The 17,209-nt window shown below is 44.0% G+C and overlaps 1 protein-coding gene across 10 annotated transcripts in view; it reads right to left on the bottom strand.

Annotated features, from left to right (window-relative positions):
• LOC144684936 (F-actin-monooxygenase MICAL2-like) overlaps window positions 1–17,209 on the bottom strand; it is a 257,207-nt gene that overhangs the window by 108,019 nt on the left and 131,979 nt on the right. For 7 of the 10 annotated variants that reach the window (XM_078549363.1, XM_078549361.1, XM_078549367.1 and 4 more), the window contains 5 exons: window positions 16,864–16,992; window positions 14,172–14,294; window positions 11,880–12,047; window positions 7,847–7,975; window positions 4,969–5,061 (listed from right to left, as the gene is read on the bottom strand). In XM_078549363.1, the coding sequence (XP_078405489.1) occupies window positions 4,969–5,061; window positions 7,847–7,975; window positions 11,880–12,047; window positions 14,172–14,294; window positions 16,864–16,992 (642 nt within the window). Of the gene's footprint in view, window positions 1–4,968; window positions 5,062–7,846; window positions 7,976–11,879; window positions 12,048–14,171; window positions 14,295–16,863; window positions 16,993–17,209 lie in introns of those variants that run through there. The other 3 variants (XM_078549366.1, XM_078549371.1, XM_078549369.1) reach the window with 2 other exon arrangements.

Genomic DNA, 17,209 nt, shown 5'->3' with positions numbered 1-17,209 from the left:
CCTTAGAGCTCTGCAGTCTCTGGGTTTGGAAAATGGGACTTCTACTCAAAGCCAAACATAGGCTTTTAGTGTCTACATTTCAGAACAGTTCTAAATTGGCCACTCAGAAACCTTAACCTCTGCTGCATGTTCTGACAGGTGGTAATGCCCAATGGATGGCAGCTCTGGAAGACTGGCTTTCTGTGAGCTGGTTCCCAAGGCTGGCATCAATAAACTTGGTTTGTTTTATCCATGTGGCACACTCAGACAAGAGGTGCTTTATACCATGTTAATGTCACTTCAATGTCAGCAACCCTCAACAAGTTCAGTAAGATTACTTTGGTGCTGCCACCAAATGCATAAGATACCGTGTGTCACCAGGTTACCCACAGAACTCACTGGCTGTTCCAGTGGACTAGAGGGGCTTTTGTTTATTTGTTCTCAGGATGTGGATGATGGTGGTAAGGCTGACGTTTATTGTCCATCCACTACAGCCCTTGAGAAGGCAGTGATGATGAACCTTCTTCCTGAACGGTTGAGAGCCCTTGTAATGATGGTGCTTTTAAAGTGTACTTTGGTAGGGAGTTCCAGGATATACTACCAACATCATCAAAACAGATGTCCTGGTCATTGCTGTTTGTGGGATCCTACTGTGCTCAAATTAGCTGCTGACATTGCAATAATGACAACACTTCATAAAGAACTGCATTGGCTGTAAAGTATTTTTTGATGACTTGAGATTGTGAAAGGCGCTTTAGGGATGCAAGTTCTTCCTTTCTATTGGCCTGGTAATGATGATAGAACTCTGAAAGCCTCCACGTCAGGATAGTGCATGACTTGGAGAGGCTAATGCTTTAATGTGAGAATTTGAAAAACCCAAAACTTGAGGATAGATGAATCCAACTAGATTCTTTTCTCCTTCACTAAGCATCTTTTCAAGAACACTTATGGTTATCAAAGAACGTATGTGCTCACATACCGCTTTCATATTTAGGAATTCCCATCCAGTTCTTCCCTCCTTGTTCATACAAGGCGGTAGAATCCTTCCAAGATTTTCATCCCTTAGGTTAACCCCTTCTCTGCTAATCTTGCTTTCATGCCTTTTCCTTTGGTCGCCATCTCTCTCCCATCTCTCTTTTTCTTCCCATCTCCTTCTGTCCCTGTCTCGCCTGCTCTATCCCTCTGTTTAAACCCCTCTGTTTATCCCACTAATCCCCCCCTCCCTCTCTAACCTCCTCTCTCTCTCCCCATTAATCTTCCAAACCTCTCTCTCCCCCACTAATCCTTTCTTTCTCTCCCCCCCCAATCCTCCCTTTCTCTGTCCTCTAATCCTCCCTCTGTCTCCCCCTGACCTTCTCTTCCTCTCTAATCCTCTCTTTCTCCTTGAACAATCTTTCCCACAACTAACTTTCTCTCTCTCCCCACCTCTAACCCTCTCTTTCTCTCACTTCCTCTAACCCTCTCTTTCTCTCTCCCTCTCTTTTTCCTTGAACACACTCTCTCCTCCCTCTAACCCTCTCTGTATAACCCTCTTTCTCTCCCTGTCCTTCCCACCAACCCACCCTCTCTCTCTCTCTGTCTGTCCCTCTGTCTAACGGATATAGAGAATGAGATTTTTAACCGGCCACATTTACATTTATTGCAAAATAAAGCAGCAATGTAAAAGTTCAGATCCAAAATTTTACTCATTACCATTAAGCAGCTTGGGCAACTCAACCTTGTAAATAGGCAGTCTTCAGATGCTTAGGTCCTGGAATTCCCTCCCTACACCTCTCCGCCTCTCTCTCTTCCTTTAAACTGCTCTTTAAAACCTGCTTCTTTGGCCAAGCTTTTGATCGCCTGTCCTAATATCTTTTTATGAAGCTTGGTGTCAATTTTTATCTAATAATCCTCCTGTGAAGTGCCTTGCAACATTTTGCTAGGTTAATGGCACTAGCTAAATATAAGCTGTTGTTGTCTTGTGGAATAGTTCACAAGTTTGACATGCTGGGCATGGTTGTAAATCTTATTATTTTGAACAAAAGGAGCACCATTTACTGGCATGCTACGCTCTTGCTGCTTTTACATCTCTTGTACTTGCTTCAAGCATTTTTATTTTAAAGCTCGTCATGCATTCTTCAGCACCCAATGGATGGACATTCTGAGCAACACCATGAGACTTGTGTCTCAGGTTAGATCTACCTGAGTGTGACAGTACTGGCTGGAGTTGGAGGGCTGAGAAGCTGTGGTTTTGCTCGAACAACAGACTACACCGCGAGAAGCATCACGTGTAGAAATCTAAGAGAGGACAGAATATACAGCACTCATGGCTTCTGAAACACAAGTTTTTTCAGACCCCACTACTTGGCTCGTTTCGCAAACCTATCTCATGTCATCTTTCCCGCGTTATCGCTAAATTGAAAAGCTTCTTTGAAGGTTGAGGGAGTTCAGTTATGTGGAGAGACTGGAGAAGCAAGGATTGTTTTCCCTAGAGTAGAGAAGGTTAAGAGATTTAATAGAAGTGTTCAAAATCATGATATGTTTTGATAGAGTAAATAAGGAGAAACAGTTTTCAGTGGCAGGTGAGTTGGTGACCAGACAACATAGATCCTAGATAATCGGCAAAAGAACCAAAGGGAGAGATGAGAAAATATACTTTATTTTTACACAACGACTTCTCACCTGGAACACACTGCCTGAAGAGTGGTGGAAGCAGATTCAATAGAAACTTTCAAAAGGAAATTTGATAAACAAATACTTGAAAAGGGGATATCTGCAGGGCTACAAGGAAAGAGCAGGAGGTGTGGAACCAATTGGATAGCTCTTTCAAAGAGCCAGCACAGGCACAATGGGCTGAATGGTCCCCTGCTGTGTCATATGATTCTATGGTCCTTGACACCACAAAGCTGGAACCGTGCAACTTGGAGCTAATCATTTTAACGATTAGATGCACTAATAGTTGTTCTATAGAGTGACAATTGCTTTTTTAAATACATTTGCTCATGGGCATGGCTGACATTGGGAAGGTCAGCATTTATTGGCAGTGCTCTGACCACTTGGAGACCCTTCTCCTTGAACTATTGTGCAGTGACTGCCTATGTTGCAGACCACTCCAGCAGGATACTGAATCAACTATAAAGTGTAGGCTGGACCTGGCAGGGATGGCCCTGATGGGTCAGTTGTGTTTTTTCTCCCTGACAGATTTTCGTGGTGCACAAATTACTAGATTAATTCGATTCGGTTTCACATTTTCCCACAGTGGGATTTGAACTCAGAACCTCTGGAGTTTTTCATTCAGCATTGAAAACTATTATAACTATTGTATCCATTCCCAAACATGTAACAGCTACAAGTAAACAAAAATGATGGAATGTGGTCCAACAGAATTTTTAAAAAGGACAATATAAACAGAAAGAGAAATAAAATGTGCCACAAAGCCTAAATTCACAGAAAGTTTCACCTCATCCAAGGGTTATCATGATAAAGGTCCTTTATATGAAGAGAGAGGAACTCTCCTGGTGTCCTGGTATCTTGTTGCCATTCTTCTCATCACAACAGAGCTTCTTGTACCTTACCACAGTCACCAGAAACAACCCAAAGTGCTTCACCTTCATCAAATTCCATTGACTATTGTAAGAGAATGGAGCAGCTATTTTATACACAAGCAACCATGAGGTTGTCTACTTCCATATGATGGGAAAATCTTATAATGGGATGTCTTGTTTGACTATTCATTTGATGGTCTCCTGAGAATCCAAGTGGGCAAATGAGGTGCCTCCTTCAACAGATCTTAGTGGACAGGTAGACAGGATGTGCTCCATGGTCTGGGACTCAGGGCTATAATTGCACTTCAGGTCGTCCCTCTCCTTCCACTTATGGAGTAGGTGGACATGTCACCCATGTCTGTGTGGATTTGGTTGAGCGCTGTCCACTGTCTTCGAGAGAGGTTGAAGCTTTTGTTGGATCAGTCATGAGGTGTTGGTTCTTTATGCTGCATGCATTCCCTAATTCCATCCATTTGGGTAGTAGGCTGATACAAGGCAGGAATGTGGAATTAGTGACAACTACCCGTGGTCTCCATGTGTGTGTTAGTTCATCAAGAAATCTCCAGCCAATATCTTCAAGAGGACAACCTTGAGGTAAATGGCCAGCTTATTGGTCTTTGGTTGTGTTGGCTGGGGGAGAACCTTGGGCAGGACACCAGTAAAGTTCCTCTCACTTCAAATAGAGGATCTTTATCAAGCACCTAAAGAGGTTTGATATCTCTTTCAGTCTCGCTCAACAGTGAAATGCTGGCCTGGATTATGGTCTTGAGTATCTAGAGTGGGTCTTGAATCCATGGCCTTCTGACTGAGAGGCAACAGCTTTATCCACTTAGGTTAACAGACACTTATTATTCTTTCTTTTAGAAGACTGTATGTCTTAATCACTTGAAAGAAAGGTATTTTCACAATACTGTGTTTGAAAGGACAAAGAAAATATCAAGGCACCGGAGAAGGTGCAAAGATCATTTACATGGATGACACCAGGAACTGGAAGGATAAAACTAACAAGTCAGACTCAACAGGCTGGGACTCTTTTCTCTAGAAAAGAGAAGACTGAGGGGTGACCTGATAGAGGTCTTTACAATTACAAAGGAGCTTGACAGAGTAGATGTAGAAGAAGATATTTCCATTGTGGGCGAGGCCAGAACTTGAGGCCATAAATATAAGATAGTAACTAATATATCCAATAGAGGGTGGTTAGAATATGGAACTCGCTAACACATGGACTGGTTAAGTCAAATAGCGTTAATACATTTAAGGGAAAGCTGGTTAAACACAAGGAAGAAAGGAATAGAAGCTGATTTTAACCAAATTGTGCTAATTCTTTGATTTGGCAAATTGTACATGGAGGGAAAGGGCTGTTTCTTATTCTGTGCTTACATGTGCCAACTCAGCAACTTATTCTTGGACTCCTCTTCGACTTTATTGCATGATCACGCGGTCTGACATGCGGTTGGACACTCACCTCCGTTTCAGCCTTGATCTGGCTATCGGATTGGTCCTTACTACTTAAAAACATCTTTTCCAAGTTAATGGCTGCCGCCTGCACGCTGCGTATCTGATCTCAGAGGACAAAAGTTACATGGGGCAGAATGGGAACAGGAGTGAAAGAGAGGGAAGGAGAAAGACCAGAGATAAAAAGGCAAAGATAAGTACAGAGAAAATGCGAAGCACAAGATCTAGATTAACATTTCCAGGAGCAAAAACAGGCTAAAGAGCAGGATTCATTGTTGACCACATTTGCAGAGAGAACACTTAGTGTCTCCATATGATAATTCTGTTCACTATTTTAACAGTGTTAACAGAAGTGTTAAAATACGCTTAAACTTAAACATGCACCCTCTAAAACGTACATAATAGTGCTAAAGAGGGAAATAAGGGGATTTATTTTTAAACACAGCAAATTGATATGATCTGAAACATGATGTCTGAAGGAGCTGTGGAAGCTCAAAAGAAATTGAATAAATAATTGCAAAAGAATTATTTTGCAGGGCTATAGGGTAGGAGCAGGGCAGTGGGACTAATTGGATAGCTCTTTCAAAGAGCTGGCACAGGCATGATGGGCCGAATGGCATCCCCTTGTGCCTTATGATTCTGTAATTTTCTGTCGCTATTATAGGAAGAGCTAATGGACACTAATTAACATTAACAACTGACTTCAAAATGCTCCACTTTCCATGTGTAAACCAGTCCTTGCCTTTAGACACCCCATAGAGAGCTTAAAAGTTGCACACAATATCGCTTAGCATCGGCAGCGGACAGCTCTAAGCTAGGCAATACCTGTGTCGGAGGATCAGGTGGGTGAGCCATGTCAGACAGCGAAGAGGAAGCAGAGTCATGGGTGGAGCGAGAAGTGTTGGAGAGAGAATGGGATGAGCTTGTGTCGGACAGAGACGCCTGTTAGGGCCAGCGTTGGAACACATGATGGGAATGTAGAAGAAATAGCCCAGGAGAAACAAAACAACAAGAGCAAAGCTGAATATGGGTTGTGTTAGCAGAATGACGCAAAAAGCAAGTGAGGGTTATTTAGAGCACTGGAATTCCTAGTGGGAGCATTGCTTGAATGGAGCATGGGTTTAAAATTCAGCATTTCACCACTGATACACCATCCAGTGCTCCCTCTCAGTGCAACTCCCAGGGGGAGCACTGAATTTACCTTATAGAATTATTTGATAAATGATGGATGACTGATGAACAGCAGATCACTCTTTCTAACCTACACATTCAAGACCGTGTAAGACATGTTTCCATTGAAAACAGATTAAGAGTGGAATTTAACCACTTGGAGGAATCCAATCTATGTATCTGCTAAAGGAAAACAAAGGTCACAATTTCAAGTTGTGCAAGGCCACATCTAGACTAGATGTCAAATGGCGATTCTTTTCCCAGAGAATAGCGGATCTCTATGAAGACAGATTGCCCACCAATGTTTACCATTCGGAGCACATGGAAGCAACTCCGAACAAGGTGTTCGCACCCTCAGTGGAAGAGATGACAACGGTCAAGAAACAAGGTGAATCCTTAGTGAATGGTGGAATGATACGGGAATGCAAGTTTACAGCCAGAAATTATAAACCAGAAAACAGGGACAGCTCTGACAGGTTACAACCAAAATTCTATTTTATGGGATATAGTTTAAAAATGGCACAAGGGGAAAATCCCAAGTGCGGGGGAGAAAAGGTGAATCCCCAATATGGGGGTGGGATAAATTGTCGGTGTGGGGGAGGGGGGGGAAGAGGGTGGAATCCCCAGTGTCGGGGAGGGAAGGGGGGAGGTCGTGGAAAGTGTAGGGGAGGGAGTGGCGCAGCTCCAGTGGGGGGGGGGTTAAAAAAACCCAAGTGTCGGTGGGGTTGGGGGAGGAAGCCCAGTGTGGGAGAGGAAAGGGGGGAGGTCGTGGAAAGCCCCAGTGTAGGGGAGGGGGTGACGCAGCTCCAGGGTGGGGGAAAAAACCCAAGTGTCGGTGGGGTTGGGGGAGGAAGCCCAGTGTGGGAGAGGGAGAGGAAGAGGCAAAGCCCTTCTGTGAGAGAGGAGTTGGCGAAGACCCAGTGTGGGGAAGGGTATGGGTGCATAAACCTCAGTGAGGGTGAGAGGAGTTGAAACCCCAATATGATGGAGGGAAAAATGATCAGTATGAGGGGAGCAGGAGGAATCCCCGGTGTGTGGGTTGGGGTGGGGTTCGAGGAGGTCCCAGTGTGGGGGAGGGCAGGGAAGTCTCAGTGTTGCGGAGGGGAAGCCCCAGTGTTGGGAAGAGCGAGAAGTCCCAGTGTGGAGAATGGGGACTCCCAGTGCTGGGGGCAGGGAGTAGCCCCACCTGTTGGTGATCTCATCTCTGACTTGATGAATTAAGCACCAGTTAGGGACTCGATATTTCCCCTGATAGACAGAGGGAGACAATTAAAAGCCAATTCACTCTGGCTATGATATTGGGACTGCGAACAGTATCAGGCTGACCACCAATTGACAGGTGTCAATGCAACAGGAATTCAGCACAATGGATGTGAATATCAATTGCTGTGTAGAATCCATCCTACCATAAGTATTACACCCAGACAGAAAATTTCCTTTCCTCCAGTTGGTTTCAGTGGCAGAGATATAGGAACAGGAGGCCATTCAGCCCCTTAAGCCCATTCCACCATTTAATTGATCATGGCTGATTTGTATAACTCCATCTACCCGCCTTAACTCTGTAGCCACTTAATAACTCTGGTGTCACACTTGAATGTAAATTGTAGTTCTTCACTATGCAACGTAGACATTTCGGCATATCATGGCTTTGAAAGGAACATGCCAGTCAGTGTAATCATTTAGAATTCGAGTTAAACACTAGCCGAGAGAGCACACACCTGTTGTCTGAGAGTCCTGCCCCCAAATAGTGCAGTAAGATGAGCTCCTCTCTCCTTTATGCTCTTCTTGCTAAATGTGCTCTTCTTGCTAAATGGGACATCACCTTGTGCTAGAGACAGAGCTTTCCTCTGCGGTGCAGAAGGCAAGAGATGTTTAAGACAAAGAGGAGAGAAACAAGACAGGAAAGATGGTGAAGGAGCAGGTCGGACGCAGACAGCTGCAGCACCGAGGGTAAACCCAGGGAACTCAGTAATGCTGCTGGCAACGTTAGACCCATGGACTGACAAACTAATGGCAGCCAACCAATGTTAAAGGGTCAATCTCAATAAATGAGGCTGGCCTGTAAACCTTAATCTTCCAGGCCTGGACAGTAACTTGGCTGAGGAGATTGCCTGCTCATTGTAGGAACAGGAGGAGGCCATTCAGCCCTTTAATCTTGTTTACATGTATAGGGTATACAGCACAGACAAAAGGCCATTCAGCCCAACCAGTTCATGCAAACAATTATGCTCCACCTCTCTTTCCTCATCTCACCCTCCATCAGCATAACCTTCTATTCCTTTCTCCCTCATGTATTATCTAGTTTCCTTTAAAATGCATCTATACTATTTGCTTCAACCACTATTTGTGGTAGCGAGTTCCACATTCTCACCACTCTTTGGGTGAAGAAGTTTCTTTTGAATTCCCTATTCCTACTGAATTTGTTAGTGACTATCTTATATTGGTGGCTTCTGGTTATGCTCTTCCCCCAAAGTAGAAGCATTCCCTCTGTGTCTAGTCTATCAAAACTTCTCATAATTATAAAGACCTCGTTAGGTCACATCTCAATCTTCTCTTTTCAAGAGAAAAGGGAGCCAGTCTGTTATAGCTCTAGATGGCGTACCCCTGCATTTCTGCTATCGTCCTTGTAAATCTTTGTTTGCACTGCCTCCCGTGCCTCTATATATTTTTTTATATAATACAGCAACACCAGAGCACCGTCACCTGGAAGTGCCCCTCCAAGCCACTAACCATCCTGACTTGGAAATATATCACCGTTCCTTCAATGTTGCTGCGTCAAAATCCTGGAACTCCCTTCCCAACAGCAGTCTGGGTGTACCTACACCACGTGGACTGCAGCGGTTCAAGAAGGCAGCTCACCACCACCATCTCAACGGCAATTAGGGATGGGCAATAAATGCTGCCTAGTCAGCGAAGCCCACATCCCTTGAATGGATAAAAAAAGCAGAATTGTATGTAGTCCTACAGGTATGATCTAACCCAAGGTTTGATGCAAGTTTGGCAGAACTTCTTCAGTTTTCATTTCAATCACTTTGGAAATGAACCCTATTCAATTCAATTGAAATTCTTTGATTGATCTGTATCTCAACTCCATTTCAAGGCCATGTATTCTTGTTCTGGACTCCCACCCACCAGAGAAATCATTTCTTTCTAGTTTATCTGCCCTAACAAATTCTTTAATCATCTTCACCTTTCAGTTAGATCACCCCTTAGATTTCTATATCCAGGTGAATAAAATATTATTCTATGCAACCATTCCTCATAACATAACTCTCTTAAATTCCCTATGTCATTCTGGTGGATCTGTACTGTACACCCTCCATTATCAATTTTTCCTTCCTGGGGCGCTGTGACCAGAACTGAGTGCAGTCACCCCAGTAACTCAGCCTACTTTCATACCATTCGATTTCAACAGAATGAAAATCAGGATGGAAAGCAAATGCTTCAATACTTCAGTTACAAGGAGAGGCTGGAGAAGCTGGGATTATTCTCCTTAAAGCAGAAGAGATTCAATTGAGTTTTAAAATTATGAAAGTTTTGATTTAGTATATAAGGAGACACTCTTTCCAGTGGCAGCAGGGTTTGTAGAGGGCACAGAATGTTCTGTCAAATTTCTGTCCAGGCACTGAAGACAAAAATTTACCCCCACCCCTGCAGTGCCCCCTGCCATATCAAGATGGAAACAAGCAAGAAAAGCAGCATTCCTTGAAATTAGCAGCATTCCATAGAATCATCACACCACACTCAGCCCCCATTATACTTCCCCATCTATTACTTCGACAGAGCCTTCTAAGTCTGCGACCTCCATCACCCAGAAGGACAAGGGCAGCTGATGCAGAGGAACACCATCGCCTGCAAGTTCCCCATCATCCTGACTTGGAAATATATCGCTGTTCCTTCACTATCGCTGGGTCAAAATCCTGGAACTCCCTTCCTAACAGCACTGTGGGTGTACCTACACCAGGTGGACTGCAGTGGTTCAAGAAGGCAGCTCACCACCACCTTCTCAAGGGTAATTGGGGATAGGCAATAAATGTTGGCTTTGCCAACAACCAGAGAATTAATAATTAAAAAATGGTTATGGCTTGTTTTTATTCCAATGTGATGATGCTTCTGGAATAGCACAGCTTGTTCACATTCTAACACAACTGGAAAATAACCAAGATGCACGGATATAAAGCTCTCATTAAACACAAATATCAGATTCACAGAAGCACACAGTTCCCCTTCACACTTGCTAAGCTCAGCGACAGGATTACTCAACTAAAGGCCCATGTTAACTCTTCAAGCACAGCAGTAATGCAACAAAGAAGACAGTTAGAGTCCAGTCAGCTACTGCTACAGACTAAAGGACGCCTTCTGACCTTGTGCATTCCATCTGCTCATCCCTGCAGTTATAGGATAGAAAGCAAATGTTTCACTACTTCAGATATGGGGAGAGACTGGAGAAACACCGATTATTTTCCTTAACGCAGAGAAAGTGAAGAGGAGATTCAATTGAGTTGTTCAATTGTATAAAAGCTTGGAAAGAGCAAATAAAGAGAAACTGTTTTCAGTGGCAGGTGAGTCAGTCCAGATCACAGATTTAAGGTAACTGGCAAAAGGACCAGAGAGGAATGGGGAGAGCATTTTTTTTTAAAACAGTGAGATGTTATGTTCTGGGACGCACTGCCTGAAAAGGCGGTGGAAGCAGATATAATTTTTAAAAAGAATTAGATAAATACCTGAAAAGGAAGATAAATCATGGCTATGGGGAAAGAGCAAGGGAGTGGGACTAATTGAATAGTTTTCTCAAAGAGCTGGCAAAGGCACAATGGGCCAAATGGCCTCCATCTGTGCTGTTGTTTTTTGATTCAATGAAATGCACAGGTTCAGAATCAAAGTGATTTTTTTTTAGCAGTCGGTAAGTGAACAAACTGATTAGTACGAAGTGTAAGGTGCAGGACAGGTCAGGGGAAGAGAGGGGAGGAAAAGAGGAGAATACAGGGCAAAAAAGAGGGGGGAGGCAAGGCAAGGGGAGAGGCGAGGCAAGGGGGAGCGAGGAAAGAGGGGGGGCGAGGAAAGGGGGGGGCGAGGAAAGAGAGGGGGGGGCGAGGAAAGAGAGGGGGGGCGAGGAAAGAGGGGGGAGGCGAGGAAAGAGAGGGGGGCGAGGAAAGAGAGGGGCGAGGAAAGAGAGGGGGGCGAGGAAAGAGAGGGGGGCGAGGAAAGAGAGGGGGGCGAGGAAAGAGAGGGGGGCGAGGAAAGAGAGGGGGGCGAGGAAAGAGAGGGGGCGAGGAAAGAGAGGGGGCGAGGAAAGAGAGGGGGCGAGGAAAGAGAGGGGGCGAGGAAAGAGAGGGGGCGAGGAAAGAGAGGGGGGCGAGGAAAGAGAGGGGGGCGAGGAAAGAGAGGGGGGCGAGGAAAGAGAGGGGGGCGAGGAAAGAGAGGGGGCGAGGAAAGAGAGGGGGCGAGGAAAGAGAGGGGGTGAGGAAAGAGAGGGGGCGAGGAAAGAGAGGGGGGCGAGGAAAGAGAGGGGGGCGAGGAAAGAGAGGGGGGCGAGGAAAGAGAGGGGGGCGAGGAAAGAGAGGGGGGCGAGGAAAGAGAGGGGGGCGAGGAAAGAGAGGGGGGGCGAGGAAAGAGAGGGGGGGCGAGGAAAGAGAGGGGGGGGCGAGGAAAGAGAGGGGGGGCGAGGAAAGAGAGGGGGGGCGAGGAAAGAGAGAGGGGCGAGGAAAGAGAGGGGGGCGAGGAAAGAGAGGGGAGACCATACGGAATCACCTGATCAAGTTTTTCTTCTAGACGTTGAAGACGTTGGAGAACACCGGAAAGCATAAAGGCAGAGTGAGGAGATACAGTCAGACATTTGGAAGCCCCTGCCTGACTCTCAGCTTTCTTAATGTATTTTGCTTCTCTGATTACTTGCTCGGCATTGGCCACCAGATCAGACTACAAAAAAAGGCACAACATGATTAACCCAGGAGAAATATCTAAAACTATCATGAAACACCACTACAGGAAAGCAAGTAGATATGTACCTACACAAGCCGATCTCCTGTGGCGTTACATACAGGCAATCAAGACCAAAGTGTAGTCTTCAGGTGAAGTGGAGTCAAAGGCGAGGTGATATCTGGCATTGGGTAGGTCAGCATATTTTGGTTGCCATTTTGAGGTCATAGGTTCTTGTCCTTATTTTCAACATTTCATTATAAATTTTCATGTCCATGTACATAACGCAAACTGTCCATCCAAACTAATGACACTTCTACTTCCAGCCTTCCGCCAATGGTGGCAGTGTAGTGCCTCCACTTGCAAGAAAGTGTAATTGCAGTGCGACTGGTTGACATAGACAGTTCCTACTATAAATGCGGACATAAGAACTTATAATAGAAAAATTGTGTGCAGACTAAGGACAGAATTTCCTGTGGGAATTACAGCCAAAATTGCACCCCAAGTTCTGCCACTCTTAATTTGCACTGAAACTTCCTGCCAGTCTGATTCGGACATGCCAGGAAACAAAACATGGCTGCAAGTAATCAGGGCTGAGGAAGGATGCGGAACTTGCTATATACTCCTGTTCTAACTGTAAAAATGAAAGATTCAAACCATTTAACCACCATTCATGCATATTAGACATGGCATGTTTAAGAATCTGCAATCTGGGAAGCCTTTCAATTTTTAACATGACTTATACTGAAGTCATAAGGATTACTTTAACCAAAACAGGAATACAGAGCAGGTCTGGGAGGAAAAATAATAAAAACTGCATTAAAAATTGCAATAAAACCTCAGAAAAATTGTTGATTCCTGCTGCACCTAAATTCTGGGTTTAACTGTGTACCCGTTTTTAAACCAGTGTAATTGCGGTAAATTTGCACATCACAGAAAGGAGAGGAACAAGGACAGGATAAGACTACACTTTGTCACCTGATAGAGCTGTTATAATGAGCTAGGATACGGTAGGGACCATGTAGATAGGTGTAAAGGTGTAAGGAAAGTCAAGCATAGCATAATTATTTGTGTAACACGTTCACATCTGAGTCTGTCCAATCTTTTACACCTTGATTACAAGTGTGCCTGACAGCAAATTCACGGGAAATTTTAATATACCATAGATGCGGAGGATTCCGTTTATTGTGACATCACACACGGGGCTCTTCAAGGTTAAAGGGACTAGAATGCTAAAGATAACTGGACTGGGATATGCAGATTTAATCTAATTTCCATTTTAAAAATGTCTAATATTTATATTTCTGTTATAAATTCCTATATTCACATTTATAATGCAAATTACCTTTGTGGATATGTTGTACTGTAATTACACACTCCTGCCTTTGGTAGCACTTTCATTAATGAGGGCAGGGTGACATAGATAGTTTCTATTGTGGAAAAATTTATCACGAAAAGCTGACAGGAAGGGCTCTTACATATTGCTGTAAAAAGAGACATGCTGTGAAAGCTCTTCCATCTTGCACTCATCAGGATACAATCATAAGAATACTAAATTTAAAGGGGAACAACTAAATTATAATAATATATAATAATTTATAAATGAGTTGTTCTCTTTGAACTTTGGTATTCTTGCAATTCTGCTCTGATGAGTGCAATTCAAAAAGTTTTGACAGCATGTCTCTTTTTTTCCAGCAATATTCAAGTTCTGAAGGGGTCTTAAGTACGTGACCAGTCCTAAAGCTCTTGTGTTTAATGTTCTATCAACGTAGACTTATTCTAGACCCCTTAATCACTGAGGAAAAGTCCATTTTGATCTAGCCTGCCCTATCTCTTCAAAACCTTAAACGTCTATCAAATCACTCCATTATTCTGTTGCTTGAATAAAATGGTCCCAATTTTTCATTCTGGACTACTATGTGCTGTACCACTTCAAAATTTCTTTGCTTCCCAACCTTTTCCCCACCCCCAATTTAACTTTCTTAGAAGTCTGGTCATGAATAAAAGCTACTCCCAGTGAGATGTATTTGAAATCTTGAATTGAGTTGTCAAAGAGCGAACTGAAGTATCAACAGTGACATACTCACTTTCTCACGATTAATAACACAACACAAACCTTCATACCTTTATTGCTTGTGAACAGAGGACAGCCCCAACTTGGTCCTCGGGTTTAAGAAAACGAGGGTTTGTGTTGCCCTTAGGAGATGGGGGCAGTGGCGGTTTCATTACACAGGAAGGCACTGATTTCTGTGTGCCGAGTGACAGACAGGAGAAATGAAGAAAGATTGAGAAAGGAGAGGAAACAAGAGAGAGTCGGTGACTTATATAATTGCAAGATATCAGCATTGAAGGAAAAAAGCAGATACAGTGACTCACTGCCGAAAGCATGTTATAATCTGGATGTCAATGTGCTTGGTATTTCTTTGGTTTAATAGATACGTTTCTTCGAATGTCGGGGGGACACTCAATGCATAAACTTGCACCTCCGTAACATCACCCAACTCCACTGCTGCCCCAGCTCATCTGTCGCCGAAATCCTCATCTATGCCATTGTTACCTCTAGTTTCAACTATTCCAGTGCCCTCCTGGCCAGCCACCCATCTTCTGTAAATTGAGCTCATTCAAAACTTTGCTGCCTGAATCCTAAATCGCATAAAGTCCCATTCACCCACCACCCATTGTGCTCACTGACCTACACTGAATCCCAGTCTAGCAATGCCTCGATTTTAAAATTCTCATGCTTGTTTTCAAATCCCTCTGTGGCTTCCTCCCTCCCTATCTCTGTAATCTCCTCCAGCTCGAGAACTCTCTGAGCTCTCTGTGATCATCTAACTCTGGCCTCTTTACCTCTCACTCCCCATCTAAGATGCTCCTTAAAACCTTTCTCTTTGACCAAGCTTTTAGGTCAACAGTCGTAACATCTCCTTATGTGCTTGGTGGCAAATAACACACCTGCACTGTGGTTAAAGATGCTAAATAAATGCAAGTTATTGTTGTTATGCTACCATTAATTCTACCTGAAACCTGCAGGTACAAACAGATCATGGCGAATTGATTAGTGGCTTATCCACCTGTTAGAAAAAACATAACCAAACACTCTCTGATCCTCCCACAGAGTTCAAACAACAAACCAACTAATAGGAGAGAGAGAAGGTTACACTTTACTTCCACCCTGCCTCACAACTCTTCAACCCAGGTGCCACCAAATACTTCAGCCATATCTTTATCACCTCCATACTCAATCACTTCAACCTTCTCCTCGCTGACCTGCCATCCTCCATCTTCTGTACAACAACAAACGTAGGCCTTACCAACAATGCCCACATCCTGAAGAATGAATATTCTCCATATCACTAACCTCCTCCAGCCTAAAACTCCATCCACAAAACATTGCATTCCTTGGATTTCAGCCATATCTTCAGCTACCTTTACCCTCTGACCGACTTAGACTCCATGCTCTGCAATTCCCTCCCTAAACCCCACTACCTTTCCAATGTCTTCATATCTCTCCTTAAAAACCCATCCTTTTGACCACCCTTCCTGTTCTTTCCTTCTGTGACATGACACACAGTAATCTTAAATGTCAGCGTTGGTTAGCACATTCGGCTCGGAGTCAGAAGCTTCTGGGTTTCAAGTCCCACTCCTGAGACACAAATGCAAAATCTACTTTGACATACCCACTGAAGTACTGAGGGAGTGCTGCAATGTCAGAGGAGCTGTCTTTTGGATGAGAAGTTAAACCGAGGCCCCATCTGCCCTCTCAGGTGGGCATAAAAGATTCCACGGCCACTATTTCGAAGAAGAGTAGGAGAGTTTCCCCACAGTGTCCCAGCCAGAATTTATTTTTAATTAACATCACTAAAACACTAAGTTAATCGTTCATTTACACATTACTGTTTGTGAGAGCTTGCTGTGCACAAATTGGCTGCAATGCTTCCTACATTACAATGGAGTGTACACTTCAATGGTACATCAATTGGTTCTAAAGCGTTTTGGAAAGCCTCAGTTTGTGAAAGGTTCGATAAAATTGCAAGTCTTTCTTTCTTTGAAGATACGGAGTTTTCGCCCCTGATTCTTCGATCCCCTTAATTGTTTTGCAATACTGCACCCAATAAAACACCAAAATATAGTTAACTTCCTAACATTTAAAAACACGAATTTCCTTAATAATAACAGTAATTACTGTTGTAATACAGGAACAATCTTCCGGTTCATTATTTGGTGTGTGTACATCAGGAACTGAGATTTGCGCTTGTTAAATTTTAATGTACATGAAATAAAAGGGGATCCCACTCACATGTGTACAGGATCCAGTTATCGGCCAATAGAATCCCACTCATACCTGTACAGGATCCAGTCATCAGCCAATGGAATCCCACTCATACCCGTACAGGATCCAGCAATAGGGCAATGGAATCCCACTCATACTGATAAAGGATCCAGTGATCGGCCAACCAAATCCCACATATACCCGTACACGATCCAGTGATCAGCCAATGGAATCCCACTCATACCCGTACAGGATCCAGCAATCAGCCAATGGAATTCCACTCATACCTTTACAGGATCCAGCGATTGGCCAATGGAATCCCACTCATACGTACAGGATCTAGTGACCAGCCAATGGAATCCCATTCACACCCGTACAGGGTCCAGTGTTCGACCAACGGAATCCCACTGACACCCATACAGAATCCTGTCATCAGCCAATGAAACCCCACTCATACCTGTACAGGATCCAGTGATTGGCCAGTGGAATCCCATTCACACCTGCATAAATGCTCCAAACCGACGGCCCAGCACAACCATTTCTCACCTGCCTCCGGAGTGAGGAGCTCGGTGCATTCTCTTCAAACTTTGCTAATAGCTGTGTTGCCATTGACTTCACTTTGTTTTGGTTCCCAGCACCTTTTGTCTCATTCCCGTCAAGTTTGGGATTCACCGCCTATGTGGAAAAGTCAGACCTGTGTTAAACACAGTCAGAACCAAACCCCAAAACCCCAGTGCAAGCGAGCAGAGAGCCACCAGCAAGACAGGAACATCAGGAAAATATGGAAATGTGGGAATCACGGTTGGATGAAAATGAAACAGCATCAATTTACGATTATTGAGCAGCTTTAAGCTTGTAAAAGATCCCAAATTACTTTACAGGAGTAATTATC

The sequence above is a fragment of the Cetorhinus maximus genome, chromosome 9 (genome assembly GCF_964194155.1).
Source record: "Cetorhinus maximus chromosome 9, sCetMax3.hap1.1, whole genome shotgun sequence".
NCBI classification, from domain to species: domain Eukaryota; kingdom Metazoa; phylum Chordata; class Chondrichthyes; order Lamniformes; family Cetorhinidae; genus Cetorhinus; species Cetorhinus maximus.
Note: the sequence above shows the minus strand (reverse complement) of the source record. Positions and strands in the feature narration are given on the sequence as shown.